Here is a 21754-nt window from a genome sequence, read left to right as displayed (position 1 = left end):
AAAGGAGAACCCCAAGTGGCTCTGGAGTAAAAACACTGAATCCTTTTTCAACACTCTGATCTTTGGGTAAATTGGCTAAGCCATCTGAACTTACCTTCCACACCTACAAAATGAAGAGAATTTTGTAAAAAATGATATGTTGTATATGGAGAAAAGGGAAGAATTGGAAGAATGATGATAGGGCTAAATTTAAAAGTGGTGGCTCATCAAGATATCAGATGTGAAGGAATGATTAAAAATTAGTAAATGTCGGAGTTCCTGTCAAGGCACAGCAGAAACGAATCTGACTAGGAATCATGAGGTTGTGGATTCCATTCCTGGCCTTGCTCAGTGGGTTAAAGATCTGGTATTGCCATGAGCTCTGGTGTAGGTCAAAGATGCGGCTTGGATCTGGCGTGGCTGTGGCTGTGGCGCAGGCCAGCAGCTGTGGTTCCAATTAGACCCCTAGCCTGGGGACCTCCATATGCTGCGGGTGCAGCCCTAAAAAAGACAAAATACAAAAAAATTACTAAATATTCCTCTCTCCTTTTTTTCCTAGAGTTTAATCTGGACCCATGGCAATCCAGCTGGAGACCTCCTTTGCAGGTCAGTGTGGTCATGTGACTAAGCAGTGGCCAATGGGATGACATAACATCCATGTGATGTGTACAACTTCCAGGTCACATCTTAAAAGCATCCTGCTTTCCCTCTTCTTCCTTCCTGCAGCTAGATTGTGAATGAGATGCTAGTGAGCCATTGCCTACCATGTGGATAAGGAGACTGTAGTGGATGGCAGAGCAGTGAGATAGGAGGAATGTTGTCTCAGGATGACTTTCTGGCATAGAGACACCCACGTAGAAGGAAAGAGAAAAAAACCTTCTGTATTATTTAAGCCACTGTGTTTGGTCTCAGTTTATGCAGCTGAACCCAAAACTCAACCAATACAGTGCTATCAGGTAAACATTACAGAAAGAAAAAAAGGACCTCTGACATTCTCTTTCAAGGAACCACATCAAGACCATATTTCTGCAAGTATAATATGGACAATTTTCTTTCTGGAACAGCTGCTTCTTCTGATGAAGTCACTGATTTGCATAAGGACAAATATTAGATGGAAAATGTGTACCACTAAACATCAGAATCACAACGAGCAGGCCAAAGTGTGGTCACTTGTGGGAGGCCTGTGGACGCAGATGAGCTGAGCGGAGAGCCCCTGGTGGACTCAGTCTCCTGGAGTGGGCTTTTCAATGGAATAACCACCCCCCCACTATGTTTGCCCTTTGGTATCCACAGGGGATTGGTTCCAGGACCTGCTAGTACACCAAAATGTAAGGATGCTCCAGGGGGACAAAAGACAAGGTTCTACTTATAGCACCGGAAACTATATCCAGTTTCTCGGGTTAGACCATAATAGAAAATAATACTAAAAATGAATGTATATCTGTATGGCTGGGTCACTTTGCTGTTCAGCAGAAACTGACACAACACTGTAAATCAGTTATTCTTTAATAAAAAAAAATCTCAGGCTGCTCAAGCTCCACAGCCCTCCCTCCACACCAGCGTTCAACCAACCAGGGGCTGTAACCATACTCCACACTCCACAGTTAGTTGAACCCGAGAATGCAACCACACAGATACTGAGGTCCAGCTTTGCTCCCTGGCGTCCTCTCTTCCCCTGCGTACAAACAGTTCCATTTGCTTCAACTAAAAGCACTTTGAAAGTAGCTCCATTTTATCCAGAGGTATGCTGGAGCCTCCTGCACCAAACATCATCCAACTTTGTGGCCAAATTTGGGGGTTACTGTGTGTGGTCCTCATGGTGTCTGGAGATGGGAACACTCCTGCCAGGACCACAAGGAAAACCCTGTGAGGCTGGATTTCTGGGTCCCTTCCACACCCTAAGATGGCCCTGAAGACAGAGCTTCCGCAGGGATCCCTTCATGTCCTTGTTCCTCAGGCTGTAGATCAGCGGATTCAGGGTGGGGGTGAGGATGGAGTAGAAGATGGCAGCCAGGCGGCCTTGCCGCGGAGAGTAGCGTGCAGGGGTCTGCATGTAGGCAGAGCTGCCGGTGCCGTAAAACAGGAGAACCGTGGCCAGGTGGGAGGAACACGTGGAGAAGGCCTTCCAGCGGCCAGCCACTGAGCGGATCTGAATCACGGTGGCCAAGATACGGACGTAGGACAGGACGGTGAGGCCAAAGCAGCTTATGATGACACAGCCACTAGCTGCAAGTCCCGCAGCCGCGTGGGCACGAGCGCCTGCACAGGCGAGGCGCATGAGGGGGAGGATGTCACAGAAGAAGTGGTCAATCACGTTGGGGCCACAGAAGGGCAGGGAGAAGGTGTTGGCCGTGTGGAAGGCAGAGTAGAGGAGCCCACTGCCCCAGGCCACCACCACCAGGGACACACAGGTCCGGGGGCTCATGGCTGCCCTGTACACCAGGGGCCGGTAGATGGCCAGACAACGGTCATAAGCCATGCAGGTGATGAGAAAACACTCTGTGGACCCAAGGCAGATAAAGGCGAAGAGCTGGGATGCACATGCAGGGAGGGAAATCTGCCCAGAGCCCAGCAGGGTGGCCACCAGGGCCCGGGGCAGGGTGGTGGACACGGAGCAGATATCCACCAGGGAGAGGTGTTTGAGGAAGAAGTACATGGGTGTGTGCAGGCGGGCGTCCAGGCTCACAGCGGCCACAATGGAGATGTTCCCCAGAATCGCAGCCAGGTACACCAGAAGGAAGGCGGCAGTGCTGAGCAGCTGTATTTCAGGGATCTCTGCGAATCCCCGGAGGACAAAGACAGGTACAGCCGTGAGATTGGTCATGTTTGGTCTTTGAAAAAGCGCCTGAACAGCAGAGGGTGCTGGAGGAGCGGGGCATGAGAATAATGCAACAACAGACCTAGGAGGAAAGATGAGGAAGTCTGGCAGCAATGCTCAAACAACTCTCCACTAAACACCTGAGCATGACCAGTCTTCCCTGGAGATCTCACACTCAGACACCACCAGACGCCAGGCAGAGACATCATGCGTGACCCTGGCTGAGGGACACAATAGGGAAGGGTGGGGACTGTGGAGGCAAGGATTCTAGTCAAAGGAGGGAGCTGCTCCAAGCTCTTGCCCACTGTCTTTGGTCAACCAAGATGCCAGACTCGCTGCTATTTTTCAAGAGAAGCCAGAATTCCAAGGGTTTTTTTTTTTTTTAATATGAAACATTTGCCTCTTATATACTGGCAGTTCATTCAAATTTAAAACCCTGTGTCTATCAAGTGAGGGCACGAGTTTAAGACTTTTGGTCCTACCATGTGGGTTACTATGTATCCTCTTAGTTATGTGCAGCCCGAGGTCTGCAAATGACCTATCTCCATCACTAGACTGTGACCAGCCCGCCCACACACATCTGAGGGTAGGACCACTTCTTATTCATCTTTTTATTTCCCAGCATCCAGCACAGGAGGTGGTACCCAGCAAGGAAGTCATGTTTAAGAATGTTTTTGTGGAGTTCCCGTCGTGGCGCAGTGGTTAACGAATCCGACTAGGAACCATGAGGTTGCGGGTTCGGTCCCTGCCCTTGTTCAGTGGGTTAATGATCCGGCGTTGCCGTGAGCTGTGGTGTAGGTTGCAGACACGGCTCGGATCCCACGTTGCTGTGGCTCTGGCGTAGGCCGGTGGCTACAGCCCCGATTCAACCCCTAGCCTGGGAACCTCCATATGCCGCGGGAGCGGCCCAAGAAATAGCGACAACAAAAGACAAAAAATAGAATGTTTTTGTTCTATAATAACCTATATGGGAAAGGGAAGACTAGATATATGTATATGCATAACTGATTCACTTTGCTGTAACCCTGAAGCTAATACAACACTGTAAGTCAGCTATACCACAATAACACTTTTAAAACTTTTTTTTTAAATAATGTTTTTCCTGCTGTACAGCACTGGGAACTATATCTAGTCACTTGGGATGGAGCATGATGGAGGATAATGTAAGAAAAAGAATGTATGTATGTATGTGTGACTGGGTCACTTTGCTGTATAGCAGAAATTTGACAGAACACTGCAAAGCATCTATAATGGAAAAATAAAAATCATTTTAAAAAGAATAAATTAGGGAGTTCCTATCATGGCTCAGCGGAAACAAATCTGACTAGCATCCATGAGGATGCAGGTTCCATCCCTGGCATCACTCAGTGGGTTAAGGTTCCGGCATTGCTGTGAGCTGTGGTGCAGGTTGCAGACGCAGCTTGGATCCCACGTTGCTGTAGCTCTGGTGTAGGCCAGCAGCTACAGCTCCAATTCGACCCCTAGCCTGGGAACCTCCATATGCTGTGGGTGCAGCCCTAAAAAAAGGACAAATGACAAAAATAAATAAATAAGTAAATAAGAATAAATTAAAACTGAAACCGTGGGAAAAAATAAAAAATAATGTTTTGTAAGAAGCCAGTCTGGGTTTGGATTCTGTGTGACCTTAGACAAATACCTTAATGTCTCTAAGCCTCAGTTTCCCCCTCTGTAGAATGGGATACTATAGTATCAGGAAGGTCACACAATGTGATGGAAGAAGGTACTTACAATAACACCTGGGATAAGCAATGAGGTTCTACTGTACAGCACAGGGAACTGTATCAGTCTCCTGGGATAGACCATGGTGGAAGATAATATGAGAAAGGGAATGTGTGTATATATATGCATGACTGGGTCACTTTGCTGTTCAGAAGACATTGGCACAACAGTGTACATCAACTACATTTTAATTTAAAAAGAAAAAAAACACCTGGAATATGGTGAACTTCCAAGAAAAGTTGACCATTATTCTATTCAGGGTTTTCTGTAAATGTTTGTTCCTTCATGGTCCCTGAGCTTCTGGTAGTAAAATAGGCTGAAAATATATTTTTATTCTTGTTTTTTCCCCTTTCTTACTTTTTAGGGCCACACCCTAAAAAGTAGACGAGGAGTCGAATCAGAGCTGCAGCTGCCAGCCTATGCCACAGCCACAACACCGTGGTATCTGAGCTGGGTCTGCAACCTACACCACAGGTCACAGCAATGCAAGATCCTTAACCCACCAAGCAAGGCCAGGGATCAAACCTGCGTCCTCATGGATACTTGTCGGGTTCTTTACGACTGCGCCACAATAGGAATTCCCTAGTTTTATATTTCTTAATAGAAAGTGTTACTACCCTTTTCTTTTCTCTCCCTCCGTCAGCCCCCTGCCATTTTTCACTTCCGCTGCGATGGAGCGGCAGCTCCTGGCAGCTGGATGCTGGCCTGAAACTCCTGGCTGAATCTTGGTGGTCTCCTATGGGACATAAGCAACCTCACTTCAGCAGTAGCATAACACACCCCCTTCAAAGATGCCTACATCCTAACCCCTGAAACCTGTGAATATTTGACCTTCCAGAGCAAAAATGAATTTGCAGGAGTTCACATTGTGGCTCAGTGCTTAACAAATCCGACTAGGATCCATGCAGTTTCGGGTTCTATCCCTAGCCTCACTCAGTAGGTTAAAGATCCAGCATTGCTGTGAGCTGTGGTGTTGGTCACAGTTGCGGCTTGGATCCCACATTGCTGTGGTGGTGGAGGCCGACAGCGGTAGCTGATTCTGTCCCTAGCCTGGGAACCTCCATATGCCACAGGTGCGGCCCTAAAAAGCAAAAAAAAAAAAAAAAAAAAAAAAAAAAGACTTTGCAAATGTGATGAGGTTGAGGGCTTTCAAGATGGGGGTGGATTATCCTGGGTCACCTGAGTTGTTTCAGGTTGAATCGTGTTTCTCCCCAAAAGACAGGCTGCAGTCCTACCCCCAGTACCTCCGAATGTAACCTATTTGGAAATCGGGTTGTTGCAGAGGTAATTAGGTAGGACGAGGCGGCACCAGAGCAGGAGGACCCCCATCCAGTACGGCTGGGGCCACGTGCCAACGAAGGCAGAGCCTGAAGTGATGCAGCTGCAAGCCAAGGAACGCCAGAGGCTGCCGCAAAACTACCTGGAGCAAGGAGAAGCAAGCGAGATTTCTCCTGCCCACCCCTTGCTCTTGGTCATCTGGCCTCCAGAGCTGTGACAGAATGCATTTGTTATTTTTAAGCCACTCGGTGGGTGCACTGTGTTACGGCAGCCCTCGCAGAGTAAGAGACTGCTGAAACCCATTACATGGGAAAGGAAGCCAAGAGTCGGAGGAAAGTGAGACAGAAGCGGGGCGCGGGGGGGGGGGGTGTCACCAGAGGCCACATGCCAAGGAATGCAGGAGAGGCAAAGCCACGGATTCTCCCCCCGGGACCCCCCAGGAAAGAGGGCAGCCCTGCCCCCAACGTGATTTCAGCCCTGGGAGACCCCCTCTGGACTTTGGGTTTCTAAGAGCACAGGAGGAGAAGTGTGCGCTGTTGAAGGGTCTGCATGGGAGGTGATGTGTTACGGGGTGAAGTAGCTTTCCTCCCACTCGGTCCCCCTCCTCTTCTGAGCAGATTCTCCCTCGACGTCAGGAAGAAGTGGAGCCTTCCCGCATCAGAGGAAAACTTATAACAGCAGCCTGGTCACACGGCTAATGCCCTTCCTCCCCTTCGCCCTTCCCACAGGTCCCCGGGGAAACACACGGGCCGGTGTTTCCGTCAGCACCCTGCAGGTGCCAGTGCCAGAGGGTTTTCAAGGCTAAATGGATGAACACTCCTTGCTAACTGCAATTTATTATTTTTTTTCATTTTTAAAATTATAGTTGGTTTACAATGTTGTGCCAATTCATGCTGTACAGCAAAGTGACCCAGTCCTATATACATACACACATATATACATATGTATGTATATACATATTCTTTTTATCATACTATCCTCCTTCATGGTCTACCCCCAAGAGATTGGCTGTAGCTCCCTGAGCTGTATAGCAGGACCTCATTGCTCATCCATTCTAAATGGAATAGTCTGCTGTGATTTACCATATTGTGTGTCTGCAGAGAAAACATCACACTTGGCAGCGTTTCAGACAGTTCGCTCAGGGACAAGCTGAAATATGCACGAACATCCCACGAAGAGCTAATTAAAGACATGTGACAACATCCGTTACCACGATAGAGATTTACAGTGTTCCGACAGAATACAGCTGGCAGATTTTGCCCTGCTCCAAAATTGAATTCCTTACACCTTGACCAATTCATCTGGTCTTCACTAGACACGCATTTCTCATCTCACTCGTATGTTTTCCCAAACTCAGTTTTTAAAAAATGTGGCACTTGTGTATGCTGTCATTTGGGAAGGAAGTGAGACTGTGCATCACACTGCCTGGTAGCAACATATGAGTTATGCAACCATCAGCCGTCCTGGTTGTCATTATCATTCTTCCAGCTTTCTCAGTTGCAAACCCAAGAACGTGCAAAGACACATCCGAACTTCCATGGAGCCCTCGGGGGCCACCGAGGCATGGGGGCTTGTCTGGAAGGCATCTGACCCCTTTCCTTCAGGCGGAGCCAGGTCCGTGCTTATCTCTTAAGTTGTTATTGGTTCATCAGCTCAGGTTTCATTTGCTGGCAGGATCCCTCCATGAAAAAACCCAGTTTGAAAGTCGCCAGCGTTGCTACTCACAGCCAAGAGGGAGCAGTGTCACGGTTTACAGCCCAGACTCGGAGAAAGGCTGCTTGGGTTCAATCCCAGCCCTGCCCCTTCCTGGCTGTGGGACCTTAGGCAGGTTACTGAACCTCTCTACGCTCTGGTTTCCTTGTCTGAAACATGGAGGAGAACCATGCCTCCACCATGGGATTGGAATGAGGACTGAGTGAAGTTAGAACATGTGTAGCTGTTAGAACAATGCCTGATTCTAACAAAAACTGTGTGTCTTCATTGGCTTCTCCAAATGGAGGGGTCTATGCTTATCAGAGCCATGTGGTATTACTTCTTCATGGAGATAAATAACAGTGCCACAAACAACATACTCTGAAGGGGTGGAGAGGGGCAGAGACCCTGGATTTGAGCCATCGGCCAATGGGAGAAACAGTCTTGCCTAAGGAGTGGCACAGAAGCATCACTTCTGGGGTAGGATGAGATTCTGAGAACTGCCTCTCTGCAAACACATGAATGTCATTCCCATTATTCCCGCCCCACAGTCTCATAGCTTTGGCTTACATGCCTCCACACACGGGGAGCTCACTCACACCGGCAGTTCTCAAACAAGGATGACTGTGTTCTCTTAAGAGATATGTGGTGGAATCTGGGATATTTGTGGTTGTTGCACCTTGGGAAAGATGCTCCTTGCATCTAGCAGGTGCCTGCTCAGCATCCTACAGTGCACAGGAAGGCCCCCACAGCAAAGAAGTATCTGGCTCCCAAATGTCAACACACCGGGTTCCTCTCTGACTACTCAGTCTTCAGTCCCGGAGACGATAACCCGCATTTAAATATCCCTTCCTGAGAGGCAGATGCCACCCTGAGCACGTCCCGTACAACCCCCTTACTGCTCCCAACCACGGCTGGAGGCAGGCACTGTTTTATCATCCACCTTGTACAGACAGAAGGACCAAGGGACAGGGAGGTTAAGCACTTTGCCAAGGTGACACTGCCAGGGAGTGGCAATGGTGGGGTTCAAACCGGCAGACCATCCCTATAACCGCAGGTGTTAATCAGTGTTCTGTTGCCTCCGGTCATCCCAGGGATGAGGTGGAAGCCACTCGGAAACCTGGAGCCGCCAGACCTACCTGGCTGGGTGTCCTGACCGCTCCTCCTGAGCAGCAGGTGAGGCCAAGCCTCTCCGAGGTGCTGCGCTGGGCTGGTGGCAGGCCAGTTCCTCCAAGGGGATGAGGTGATACAGCTCCAAGCCAGATTCCTTGCTCCAGAATGAATCCTCTGTTATAAGCACCAGGCAAGGACAGTGTTGGAGATGGGCCAGCATGGTTCACATCTGTGGCTTTGGCTCCAAGCCATGGCATCTCCTGATGCCTGTTTCTCTCTCATCTTGGGAATTCATCCAAGGTCACCTCTGGGAACTTTCTGTCCCCCGGAGGCTGAGAAGAAGGCTGACAAGTAGGGCATCAGCCATGCGGTCTGATTATGACCTTTCCAGAGTGTTCTGGTAAGAGCCAAAGCCGTGATAACTCATGTTACTGAGCGTTATTAATACCTTTTACTCCCAAGAACTATTGTTTTGCAAGGTTCATTTTTTGCTTCTCTCATCTTAAAGATACACTTGTTGAATCAATAGGGGTCACAAAAAAATACATCACTCCTTTCGTCTGCCACAGAATATCCCACTCTACGAATGAGAAATCAGTGTAGCCACCCCTAAACGGGTGGACTTTTAGGTTGTTTTAGGCATTTTTTGCCAAGATGAACAATTCTACCATTAGCATCCTTGCCCCTTTCTCGGACATCTTATTTTATGTCTTTCATAAAATCTTCAACATTTGTTCTTCATGGAAGTTTTGCATAGCTCTGTTCTTTCTCATTAACTCAGAGTTTTGGTGGCTCTTGTAGATGGGCTCTCATTTTCCATGACATTTCCTAGGTCATTATTACTGCGATTCACATAAGTTACTGATCCTTGTGTTTTGATCTTGCGTCGAGCCACGAGGCAGAATGTACTCTATTTACATCCATGTATAGAACACGTTTGGTTAAGTGAAATTGTTAAACTGAAGAGAATGCACCTTTTAACTCCCGTTAATTATGCACAGTCAGCAAACACAACTTTTCTCAGTATATTCCAACTGTATAAGAGTATCACTTTTTTTCTTTCCAGCCAATAGTGGATATATCAGTTTTAATTGTTTGCGTATCTGCTGGCCAAAAATCATCATGTTTTGTTTTGTTTTACTTTACATCCCTACGGTTTCTAGAGAGACTGGTCATCTTATTACATAAATGGTCACATGCTTGTGTTCTTCTGTGAAATGCTTGTACACAAAATGTCTTCTATTGGATGATTTGATTTTCTTTATTGATTTGTAGGTATTTTTAATATTACAGATATTGATCCTTTGTACAATTTTTCCCCCAGGCTCTTGACCTAAACATTTTCCTTTAGAATAGTTTTTATCATACTGAAGTTCAACAATTTATACGGTCATATCAGCTTATGGTTTTCTTTCCAGGGTTTACACCTTTCTTAAGTAGAAATTTCCACGTGGACATTACAAAATAATCTATATTTTCTTCTTCTGTGTCTAAGCTTTATATATTACATTTATCCCTTTAACATACCTGAAATTTACTTTCCGCATGTGGTGTAAAATAAGACCTCGTGGAGTTCCCACTGTGGCTCAGAGAGTTAAGAACCTGGCTAGTATCTATGAGGACGCAGGTTTGATCCCTGGCCTCCCACAGTGGGTTAAGGATATGGCACAGCTGCAAGCTGTGGAGCAGGTCGCAGATGCAGCTCAGATCCCACACTGATGTGGCTGTGGCGTAAGCCAGCAGATGCAGCTCCAATTCAACCCCTGGGAACTTCCGTATGCTCTAAGTGTGGCCCTAAAAAGACTAGCCTAGCCTGGACTAGAAGAAACCAGACTAGATCTTATTTTTGTTCCTCAAGTACAGAATTAGTATGTATTAGTGATCTTTTGCTGCATAAGAAATGACTCCAAAATTCCATGGTTTAAGACAACACAGTATCACCTTATGTTTTCTGTGGGTCAGGAATCTGGGCACAGCTTAGATAAATGGGCTTATGATTTCTCATAAAGATGAAATCAAGGAAGAACTGGTGAAGGATGCATTTCCAAGATAACCTATGTGGTCATTGGCAAGATTCAGTTCCCCCTGGGATGCTGGATGGAGGGCCTCGGTCCCTCTCTGGCCCTTGGCTGGAGGCCACCCTCAGTTCCTGGCTTTGTGGCCTCTCCACAGTGCAGCTCACAACAGCTTTCTTGTCTCAGAGAGAGCAAGAGAGGAAGACAGAGTGCCCTGCCTGGCGTTTGCGACCTGCTCTGGCTGGTGACATTGCCCTCCCTTCCAGTCTCTAGGTCCAGGCCAGACTCAAGCGGAAACTCAAGCGGAAGGGATTAAACAGACATGTGAGTGCCAAGTGGAGACCTCTGAGGCCCTGGAGACACACAACGACAGGTTAGGAGTCCGTATCTGCCTGTGTTTGTCCCCAGCTCTCTATTCTACCCCATTGTTATGTTTTCTGTTATGTTTTTGGGGACCCATGGAGGTCCCCACACCTCTCAGGGCATCGTCAAGATCAGAACTCTCAGAGCGCTGCTGATGAGGCTGATGGTGACGTTGCTGAATGTGATTCTTTTATATTATAGAATAAGAAGTGTCAACATCTGGAAAATATACATGGCTCAATGAACTAATTTTTTTCTCCCACATGACCAAGGCATGCTGTTACATGACCATGCACTGGTGGAAGATCCATTCAAAAAGAAAGTCAGAGAGGCCAATGGATTTTAATGTAACAGAGTATAAACCTTCATCAATGTGGTTTCAGATTCCACATGGAAATTAATTAAGAAATTAATCTCCACCACTTGTGATAGAACAGGATGGAGGATAATGTAAAAAAAGAATGTATATGTGTGTGTGTGTAAGAGAAAGAGAGAGAGAGGGAGGTTGACTGGGTCACTTTGATGAACAGTAGAAAATTGACAGAATACTCTAAACCAACTATAATGGAAAAAATAAAAATCATAAAAATGACAAAAAGAAATAATCTCAAAAATATACAAACATTTCATGGAGCTTTATATTTAAAAGAAACAATTAAAAAATGAGCAGAAGATCTAAATAGACTTTTCTCCAAAGACAGACAAATGACCAAAAAAAAAAAAACCCCAAAGGAAAAGATGCACACCACCACTAATTATTAGAGAAATCCAAATCGAAACTATTGTGAGGTACCACCTTATACCAGTCAGAGTGGCCAGCATCACAGAATCTACAAACAATAAATGCTGGAGAGGGTGTGGAGAAAAGGGACGCTCCCACACTGTTGGTGGGAGTGTAAATGGGTGCAACCACTTTAGAAGACAGTATGGAGGCTCCTTAAAAAGTTAAGTGTAGACCTACCATATGATCCAGCAATCCCACTCCTGGGCATCTATCTGGAGAAAACCATAATTTGAAAATAAACACGCACCACTGTGTACACTGCAGCCCTATATACAAGAGCCAAGGTGTGGTAGCAACTGAAATGTCCTTCAACAGAGGAATGGATGAAAAAAGAATCAAATGTTGGCATTTGCAGCAACATGGATGGACCTAGAGATTATCATACCAAACGAAGTAAGTCAGACAGAGAAAGACAAATATGTGATATCACTTACATATGGAATCTTTAAAAAGGACACAAATGAACTTATTTACAGACCAGAAACAAACTCAGATTTCAAAACCCAGCCTCCTCTGGTTGCCGCAGGTGAAACCACTGGGGGAAGAACTGGGAGAGTGGGAATAACACATACACAACTCTCCACAAAAGAGACGGCTCAGGAGAACTGACTGTCCAGCCCAGGAAAATCTGCTCAATAGACTGTAATAACCTACACGGGAAAACAGAATGGATATATTTACATGTGTGACTGATTCACTTTGCTGTACACTTGAAACTATACTCATTTTAAGTCCACTATACTCCAATAAAATTAAATTTTAAAAAAGAAACCACCATTTTATGTGTTAATACAGTGTCAAAGAAGAATATCCAAACTGACCTAAAAAGACTATCATGTTAGTTCTACTTTTTCCAACAATAATGTATATAAAGCTGGGCTTTCCCGACCAGCTTCAATGAAACAACCCATTGCAACAGATTGAAATCAGAAGTAGACATGTGCGGAGTTCCCGTCGTGGCTCAGTGGTTAACGAATCTGACTAGGAACCATGAGGTTGCAGGTTCGATCCCTGGCTTTGCTCAGTGGGTTAAGGATCCGGCGTTGCCATGAGCTGTGGTGTAGGTTGCAGATGCGGCTCAGATGCCGCGTTGCTGTGGCTCTGGCATAGGCCGGTGGCTACAGCTCAGATTCAACTCCTACCCTGGGAAGCTCCATATGCCATGGGAATGGCCCAAGAAATGGCAAAAAGAAAAAAAAAAAAAAAGAAGAAGTAGACGTGTGAACACAACTGCCTTCTGTTAAGTCAGACATGATGAGATTGCTAAACATCCTTATAAGAGGACAATGTTACTCTTCCCACTAAATCTATTTTGTTTCGAAAAATACATTTGCTTAAAATATGCTATTTGTGTTAACATATAATGGCTTTATTGTTGCTATTCTTAGATGACTTGGTAAGTTTTTAAAACTTCTCAATTTTAGTTTTCCCTTTTAGCTAATATGGATGGATAAAATCTATGCAACAAAAGCTCCTTGGGGTCATCAGCATATTTCTTGGCCACTCCCATGGCATGAAGAAGTCTCCAGGCTGGGAATCAAACCCACACCACAGCAGCAATCTGAGCCACAGAAGTGAAAACGCCAAATCCTTAACCACTAGGCCACCAGTGAACTCCCACTTACTTTTTGAGGTATATAAGCGTTCTGAAACCAAAACTTTTTTATAAATTCTACTCTATGTTTTCACATTTTGGGGATACCCTCTAGTTTCTGGGGCAACCATGGGGCTCATTGGGGTTCCCACGATGTGGCAGGGACAACCACTGCCCGAGAGGGTGGCAGAAACTGAGTCAGAGAGGGATACCTGGGATGGGGGGTTGGGAGGGTAGGACAGGGCTGGAGGTGTACATTTGGGGGAGTCATCAAAATATTAATGTCAAATAAAGCCACGGAGCTGGCTGTTCTCACTCAGGAAATCACTGACATGACAAAGCACACAGCTTCAGCATCTGCTCCTGGGCTGAATGTCTAGTGTCTACAGAGAGATAAAATAACTGAAGAACATCAGGTGCCAATTCCAGCTGACCCCAACCAGCCTCCCTCTGAAAGTCCTGGTGTCTGGTGAGACTTCCCTCACCTGCTCACACAAGTTGGAAATTCCATTAGCCCCACATCGACTTAGCTCCTCATAACTACCCATCCTTTTACGGCTACGAAAAGCTTCATTAAGTTGAAACTCCTGGATCCCCGAGGAGGAGAACTCTGAGAATGCACCCAGCACCCAGAGAGGTCCCTCCACCCTGGAGGCGTGGGGCTGGGGGCTGGAGCTGGAGGAACCAGGCAGAACTGGAGTAATTCTCCATTGCACCTTCCAAAGCCATTGGGGACTGTGGCCTCTGAGCTCGTTAGGAGCAGGCGAGCAGAGACTGACCTGGGAATTAGGAAGACAAACTTTTGACTTGATGAACTCATTAGCAGAGAAGCTGAGGAGGCGGCAGGCCCTTCTTCCCCAGGGCCAGCGACTCTGTCTTTGTGCTGAGAAAACACATCCCAGAGTTGCCAGAGAGGAGAAGATTTCTCCCACGTGGCTGAGGGCGGTCACTCCTTAGCTGGATGTGTTCCAGCTCTATGAACACATCCTCTTTGTCACATGGGCCCACGGGTGAGCACAGGGCTGTGACCGGTTCCCTTGTTGCACCTTCGGTGCCAAGCACACAACACACATTTGATTGAAAACTTGTTACGTGCCCAAAATGGTCTGATTTGTTTCTTTGCTGCAGAGGTTCCCAGGGGAGTCTTTGCTCCCCGTGGACACCTGGCAATGCCTAGAGCCTTCTCAGCTGTCACACATGGAAAGAGGGATAACCCCAGTCTAATCACGAGAAGAATCTCAACAGAGGGGCATCCTACAATAATGCCTGAGCAGTCATCTCCAAAACTGTCAAGCTCACTCAAAACAAAGAAAGTCTGAGAAAGTGTCACTGCCAAGAGGAGCCGGAGAAGCCTTAGGGACTGAATGTCTTGGAGGATCCTGGGTGGGATCCTGCTATAGAAAAAGGACGTTAGGTAAAAACTTAACAAACCTGAATAAAATATGTGTCAATTAATCTGGGCCATGGGATGCTCTGATAGCTGGTTAAACACTCTTCTGAATGTGTTCTAATAAGACCAAAACACAGCATATAGTTTACCTGTCTCCTAAACTTCCTTATTTTTTTCTTTTTTTAGGGCTACACCTGCAGCATATGGAAGTTTTCAGGCTAGGGATCGAATCAGAACTGTAGCTGCCAACCTACACCACATCTCAGAGCAATGCTGGATGCTTAACCCACTGGGTGAGGCCAGGGATCGAACTCACATCTACACGGATACCAGTCGGGTTCATAACCCAGTGAACCACAATGGAAACTCCCTTAAATTTCCTTTCAAGTGTAACACATCAAAGCCATCCAGGACCCTGGAGCCCCTTTTTCCAGTCTTCCATCTTCAGGGATCTCTTCCTGGTTTTCCTTTGAGGCTGTTGTGGTACCAAAGCTCATGACAATTATCAGAAGCAAGACAGAAGCAGGCAAGGAGGCAAGTGATCTTTCTCACCACATGTTAGAGAGCAAAGCTTTCCCAAGAGCTCCCAGCAAACTTTCCCTTATGTCTCATTGGCCGTTACTGGATCACATGGTGATCCCTAAATGAACTAGTTAATGGACAATGAGATTTCCAGGATAGGTTTGAATCTAAATCCACCTTAGGGGCTGGGTGCATAACTGGCTGAGCAAAAGTGGGGCTGGTTAGGAAGGGAGAAGGGGGAAATGGATATTGGGCAGGTAACTAGGAATGTTCTCTGTAAGCCAGAAGCTGACAGGAGCCCAAGGGAGGAAGGTAAAAGAGCAGAGGGGGAAGGGCAGAGAGGATGAACAAGGTAGGAAAGAGAAGGGACATGGAGAAGAGGGAGGAAAAATAATTGAGGAGAAGGAGAAATGGGGACATGAGGAGACAAGTAAGGAAAACAAGGAAGAGTGGGGATGACAGACAACAGAGGAGAAAAGAGGCATGGATAAAGAATGGAGGATGCAGCTGATGGAAGAGAACATAGGGAAGAAGGAGAGGAGGTTATTTTACATAATGGGCTGAGAGACCAACAATGGAATGGAGAGGGAGATAAAATGAGTTAGAAGCAAAGAGATGTGAGAGGAGAGAGTTATCTGATGGAGCATGGAATGGGATTTTCAGGGAATCAAGAGATGATCCCTTTAAAATGGCATCCTGTGTCTCCAAATGAGCTATACAAAAAAAAAGACCCAATATTACCGATGTACTATTATTGCCAAAAATATTTATCCTGAATCTAACAAAACTGACTAAATTCTTTTAAAAAATAAACTAAATTCTTTAAAAAACTAAATTATCATGAAACAAAAATGATCCTAGATTAGAAGAAACTAAACAAACATGACAGTTAAATGCAATGTGGATCCTTGATCACATTCTGGATGACTGGAAGAAACAGTTAAAAAGCATTATTGGAATAAAGAAATTTTTATACAAACCAGCTTGTATAGACTTGTACAAATATTAAGAAAGATTACTGTGTAGAGTTCCCAGTGTGGCTCAGTGGAAATGAATGTGACTAGCATCCATGAGAATGCAGGTTCGATCCCAGGCCTTGCTCAGTGGGTTAAGGAATCCAGCATTACCATGAGCTGTGGCGTAGGTCGCAGACACGGCTCAGCTCTGACATTGCTGTGGCTGTGGTGTAGGCTACAGCTCCAATTCGACCCCTAGCCTGGGAACCTCCATATGATGTGGGTGTGGACATAAAAAAAAATATTACTGTGGTTATGATGTAGAATGCCCTTGTTCTTAGGGAAGCCTGCTGAAGTATTTAGAGGTGAGTAGTTTTCTAAATTTCAGCTGGTTTAACAAAAGTGGACTATATATGAGAGCAGAGTCTCTCAACGATGGCATTACTGACATTTGGAGCTGGACAATTTTTTGTTGTGGGGGACTTTCCTGTGCACTGTAGGATATACAGCAGCATCCCTGGCCACCATCCACTAAATGCAAGTCACACCCCTAGCCAACTCATGACAGTAAGATGTTTCTTCCCCACTCACATCAATGAGCAGATCATCCAGGCAGAAAAGCAATAAGGAAACATGAGCCTTAAGTGACATATTAGAACATATAGGCTTAATTGATACTTTTAGAACATTCCATCCTAAAGCAGCAGGATACATAGTCTTCCCAAGTGCACATGGAACATTCTCCAGGATGGATCACATGCTGGGCAAAAAAGCAAGACTCACTAAACTAAAAAAAGCTGAAATCAATATGGTCCTGCTGCATAGCATAGGGAATTATATCCAATCTCCTGAGACAGACCATGATGGAAAACAATGCTTTTTTTAAAAAAAAAAAAGTATGTTAAAAAAAAAGAAAAAAGGGAAAGGGCTTAAATCAACAAAATTAGAAATGAAAAAGAAAAATGTACAACTGACACCATAGAAATACAAAGGCTCGTAAGAGACTGCTACAAGCAACCATATGCCAATAAAATGGACAACTTAAAAGAAGTAGACAAATTCTTACAAAGGTGCCATCTCCCAAGACTGAACGAGGAAGAGGGGGAAACATGAACAAACCATTCACAAGCACTAAAATCGAGTCTGTGATTTAAAACGCCCGATAAGCAGAGTCCAAGACCAGATGGCTTCGTAGGTGAAATCTACCAAACGTTAGAGAAGAGTTACTACCTTTCTTCTGAAACTATTCCAAAAAAGTTGCAGAGGAAAGAAAAATTCCAAATTCATTCTATGAGGCTACAATCACCCTGCTCCCAAACCAGACAAAGACATCACAAAAAAAGAAAATTACAGGAGTTCCTGCTGTGGCACAGTGGGTTAAGAATCTGATTGCAGCAGCTCTGGTCAATGCAGAGGTGTCAGTTTGATCCCCAGCCCCATGAAATGGATTAAAGGATCTGGCATTGCTGAAGCATGCTGCAGCTGTAGCTCAAATTCAATCCTTGGCCCAGGAACTTCCATAAATCACAGGTGTGGCCATATTTTTTTAAAAGCAAAATTACAAATCAATATCACTGATGAACATAGATTCAAAAATCCCCAATACTCACAAACCCAATCCAAAAATACATTAAAAGAATCATACTCCATGCTCAAGTGGGATTAATTCCAGGGATGCAAGATTTTTCATTATCTGTAAATCAGTGTGATACACCACATTAACAAATTGAAGAATAAAAATCATATGAACAGCTTGATAGATGCAAAAAAGCTTTTAACAAAATTCAACACAATTTATGATAAAACTCTCCAGAAAGTGGACATAGAAGGAACATACTTCAACGTAATAAAGGCCATATATGACAAACCCACAGCTAACACTATACTCATTGACGAAAAACTCAAAGAATTTCCTCTAAGATCAGGAATGAGACAAGGCTGTCCACTTTTACCCAACATACATTTGGAAGTTCTAGCCATGGCAATATGAGAATAAAAAGAAACAAAAGTAACCCAAATTGTAAAAGAAGAGGTAAAACTGTCCTGTTTGCAGATTATGTGACACTATACATAGAAAATCCTAAAGATGCTATCAGAAAACTACTAGAACTCATCGATAAATTCAGTAGACTTGCAGCATACAAAATTAATACACAGAAATCTCTTACATTTCTACACACTGACAACAAAAGATCAGAAAGAGAAATTAAGTAAAAAATCACATTTACCATCACATCAAAAGGCAAAAAAATATCTAGGAATAAAGCTACCTAAGGAGGCTAAAGACCTGTACTCTGAAGACTATAAGATATTGATGAAAGAAATCAAAGATGACACAAATAGATGGAAAGATACATAATGTTCTTGGATTGGAAGACTCAATATTGTCAAAATGACTACACTACCTAGGGCAATCTACAGATTCAACATAATCTCTATCAAATTACCAATGGCATTTTTCACAGAGCTAGCACAAAAAAATTTAAGTTTTGTATGGAAACACAAAAGACCCTGAATAGCCAAAGCAATCCTGAGCAAGAAAAATGGAGCTAGAAGAATCAAGCTCCCCGATTTCAGACTAAACTATGAAGCTACAGTAATCAAAACAAAATGGTAATGACACAAATATAGATCAATAGAACAGGATAGAAAGCCCTGAAATAAACCCACACACCTATGGTCAATTAATCTATAAGAAAGGAGTTAAGAATATACAACGGAGAAAAAACAGTCTCTTCAATAAGTGGTGCTGGAAGAACTGGAGAGCTACATGTAAAAAAAATGAAATTAGAACATCCTCTAACACTATACACAAAAATTAACTCAAAACGGGTTAAGGATCTAAATGTAAGACTGGATACTCTAAAATTCTTAGAGGAAAATATAGGTAGAACACTCTTTGACATAAATCCAAGCAACATATTTTTGGATTCACCTCCTATACCAACGTAAAAACAAACAAACAAATAAACAAATGGGACTTGATTAAACTTAAAATCTTTTTCATGGCAAAGGAAACCATGAACAAAACAGACAGCCTACAGAATGGGAGAAAATATTCCCAAATGAAGTGACTGGCATTAATCTCCAAAATAAACAAACATACCATGCAGCTCAATATTAAAAAAAAAAAAAAAAAAAACTGGGCAGAAGATCTAAATAGACATTTCCCCAAAGAAGACATACAGTTGGCCAAAAACCACATGAAAAGATGTTCAACATTGGTAATTATTAGAGAAATGCATGTCAAAGTAACAATGAGCAATACTTCACACCAGTCAGAAGGGCCATCATCAAAAATCTACAAACAATAAATACTGTAGAAGGTGTGGAGAAAAGGGAAGCTTCAACACTGCTGGTGGGAATGTAAACTGGTACACACACCACGGAGAACAGTACAGAGGTTCCGTAAAAGACTAAAAATAGAACTACCATATAATCCAGAAATTCCACTCCTGGGCATTATCTGTAATAAATCCTAATTCCAAAAGATAATGCACCCCAGTGTTTATTGCAGCACTATTTACAATAGCCAAGACATGGAAGTAACCTGAATGTCCATCAACAGAAGAATGGATACAGAATATGTCACACACACACACACACACACAGAGGAATATTAGCCATAAAAAGGAAAGAAACAATGCCATTTACAGCAACATAGATTATCATACCAAGTAAGTCAGATAGAGAAAGACTGATATCACTTATGCGTGGAATCTAAAATATGACATGAATGAACTTATCTATGAAACAGATAGAGACTCACAGACTTCAAAAACAAAACACAGTTACTGAAGGGGAAAGATAGGGTAAATTAGGAGTTTAGTAGACATACACACTACTATATATGAAATAGATAATCAACAAGGACCTACAGAATGGCACAGGGAACGCTACTCAATACTATGTAATAATCTATATAGGAAAAGAATATGAAAAATAATGGACATATGTATATGTATTACTGAATCACCTTGCTGTACAAAACAAAAACATGTATCAACTACACCCCAACATAAATAAAAATTAAATTAAAAATGAAAATAGATGCAGCCCATACATTTAGAGTGGATTAAAAAAGTCCTACTGAGTTCCTGTCATGGTGCAGCAGAAATGAACCCGACTAGGAACCATGAGGTGGTGGGTTCGATCCCTGGCCTCACTCGTTGGGTTAAGGATCTGGCATTGCTGTGAACTGTGGTGTAGGTTGCAGATGCGGCTTGGATCCTGCCATTACTGTGGCTGTGGTGTGGGCTGGCAGCTGTAGCTCCAATTCGACCCCTAGCCTGGGAACCTCCATATGCCTCAGGTGTGGTCCTAAAAAAAAAAAGGAAAATAAAAAAAAATGAAGTACAGTGTTAACAATTGGCAAATCACTGAGAGATGTGTCGGTGTTCGCTGAACTATTCTTTCAAGTATTTTCAAAATTGAAAACCTTTAAAACCAAACATTAGTTAAAAGAAATAGTGACTCTTTCACAGTCAATTACTAATGTTGGTCACTGTGAAAAAAAATTTCCAACAATTACATTTATCATTGATGTACTTCGACTCCCCTCTGCCCTAGGGACAACACTCAAACTCCTTATCCAGGCCTCCAGGCCCCCATTTCTTAGCTTGTTCACTCACTGCAGCTCTATATTCATTTTGCTGTCCCAGGTGCCCTGCAAATCCTGGTCTCAATAAACGGCTCAAAAATTCACCATCTTTAACCTTCAACACCTCCTAACATCTGTTCCTTTCTTTACATCCACCTCACCTTCCCAAACAGGAATTCTCCCAAGCCGACACTGTTCCACCTGCCTCTTGGGCAAATTCTTTATCATTTAAAACACAACCCACTGCTCTCGCCTCTGGAGAACAACATGCAAGCTTCCCAAGCCAAACGAGAGAGCATTCTGCCCCAAGTCCTGCTTACTAGGGAGAGTGCATTAACTGCCTATCGCTGCTATAACAAATTACCACAAACTTGGTGGCATAAAACAAAGCAAATTTATTACCTTACAGTTCAGGTGGTCAGAAATCTGAAAAGCTGTTTCACAGACGTTGGCAGGGTACCATTCCTTCTAGAGGAGGTTCTGCGAGAAAGACCACTTCCTTGTCTTTCCCAGCTTTTCGAGACCTACAAATTCCTTTATTCCTGGTTCCTTCCTCCACCTTCAAAGGCAGAAATTGCCTCACTCAGACCTCTGCATCTGTCATCCCATTTTCTCTGTCTCTCCTACCCTCCCCGTCCCATCACCCCCACCCCCTGTTCGCCTATACAAGGACCCTCACGATTGATTGGGCCCACCTGGGTAACGGAGCATCCTCTCCCCATCTCGAGATCATCAACCACACCTGCCACGTCCCGATGGCCATGCAGTGTAACATACCCCTGGGTTTGGGGATTGGCAGGTGGACATCTCTGTGGGGCCCCTTATTCTATCTACTACAAGGTACCAGCAGGAAACTGAGGTCCTCTCTTTTTAACTGTCCACAAAGGATTGGATTTCTACCAGCTGCTTC

General features: G+C 44.3%; 1 protein-coding gene across 1 annotated transcript; it reads right to left on the bottom strand.

The window, feature by feature from the left end:
* On the bottom strand, positions 1489–21476 carry LOC100624276 (olfactory receptor 10C1-like). The gene is made up of 2 exons (XM_005664909.2): positions 21247–21476; positions 1489–2879 (listed from the first exon to the last, which is right to left on the bottom strand). The coding sequence occupies exon 2, from the start codon at positions 2801–2803 to the stop codon at positions 1778–1780; it is 1026 nt and encodes a 341-aa protein (XP_005664966.1). The 5' UTR covers positions 2804–2879; positions 21247–21476; the 3' UTR covers positions 1489–1777.

This window comes from Sus scrofa, chromosome 6 (assembly GCF_000003025.6).
Source record: "Sus scrofa isolate TJ Tabasco breed Duroc chromosome 6, Sscrofa11.1, whole genome shotgun sequence".
Taxonomy (NCBI): Eukaryota; Metazoa; Chordata; class Mammalia; order Artiodactyla; family Suidae; genus Sus; species Sus scrofa.
The sequence above is the reverse complement of the archived record's forward strand: the minus strand, read 5'-3'. Positions and strand labels throughout refer to the sequence as shown.